Source organism: Monoraphidium neglectum (assembly GCF_000611645.1).
Source record: "Monoraphidium neglectum strain SAG 48.87 unplaced genomic scaffold scaffold01207, whole genome shotgun sequence".
Classification (NCBI taxonomy): Eukaryota; Viridiplantae; Chlorophyta; class Chlorophyceae; order Sphaeropleales; family Selenastraceae; genus Monoraphidium; species Monoraphidium neglectum.
The window spans coordinates 1-876 of NW_014012421.1; the positions used below are offsets into that span (position 1 = coordinate 1).

General features: G+C 72.3%; 1 protein-coding gene across 1 annotated transcript in view; it reads left to right on the plus strand.

Moving 5' to 3' along the window:
• Positions 1 to 227: 227 nt before the first annotated feature.
• MNEG_7024 (protein phosphatase methylesterase 1) overlaps positions 228 to 876 on the plus strand; it is a gene marked incomplete at both ends in the record, with an annotated part of 1,932 nt that continues 1,283 nt past the window's right edge. The window contains 2 exons of the mRNA XM_014044501.1: positions 228 to 350; positions 584 to 780. Coding sequence (XP_013899955.1) covers positions 228 to 350; positions 584 to 780 — 320 coding nt within the window. The remainder of the gene's footprint in view (positions 351 to 583; positions 781 to 876) is intronic.

Consider the following 876-nt stretch of genomic DNA (forward strand, 5'->3'; position numbering starts at 1 on the left):
CGCTGGTCTGGGGTTGTCCTCCTCCCGTGGCGCGGCCGCTCTGTTGCAAAGGCGTGCGACGAGGGGAGCGCACAAGTCGCTGCCGGCAGGGCCCCGCTCCCGCGCCCCGCGGCCCCATGGGAGCCCCAGCAATCCCTGGCTGCGCGCGTGGGCGCCCATTCCCCGGCCCCGCCCCACTTGGCCCCGCACCCGCGCGCCGCCCCCGCCCCGCAGCCGCCCTGCCCCACATGGGCGCGATCCTCAAGGCCCGGCCGCAGCGCTTCACCGGCCCCCAGGCAGCCGCTGACTGGGCGGTGCGCAGCGGCACCTGCAAGCGCGCAGAGGCGGCGGGTGTGTCGTTCCCCAGCCAGGTGACGCACGCTTTGGCAGGGGGGCTCGCGGCGCGGCTGGTTTGCGGCTGCGGCCTTGACGCAACAGGGGGGCCGAGCGCTGACACGGCTGGCTCAGGCCTGGGGCGGAAGAGGCCGCGGCTGTCCGCCCGTCCCCTGTTTAGGGGACGCGGCAAGCGACGCTTGCCTTGACCTCTTCTCCTTGTCCCCTAGCGTCAACATGAATGCATCTGCGGGCTTCCTGCCCACCGCAGGTCGTCCCATGCGGCAGTGGCGGCACTGGCGGCGGCGAGGACGGCGGCGATGGGGGCGGCGGGCCGGGGGACGGGTGGCGGTGGCGAACCCCCTTGGAGCTGAGTGAACCTCACTGGGAGGGCTGGTACTCGGGGCTGAGCACGCTGTTTCTGGGGCTGCCGGTGCCCAAGATGCTGCTGCTGGCCGGGACTGACAGGTGGGTGGTGCGTGTGTGCGTGTGTGTGCGTGTGTGCGTGTGTGCGTGTGTGTGTGTGTGTGCGTGTGTGTGTGTGTGTGTGTGTGTATGTGCGCG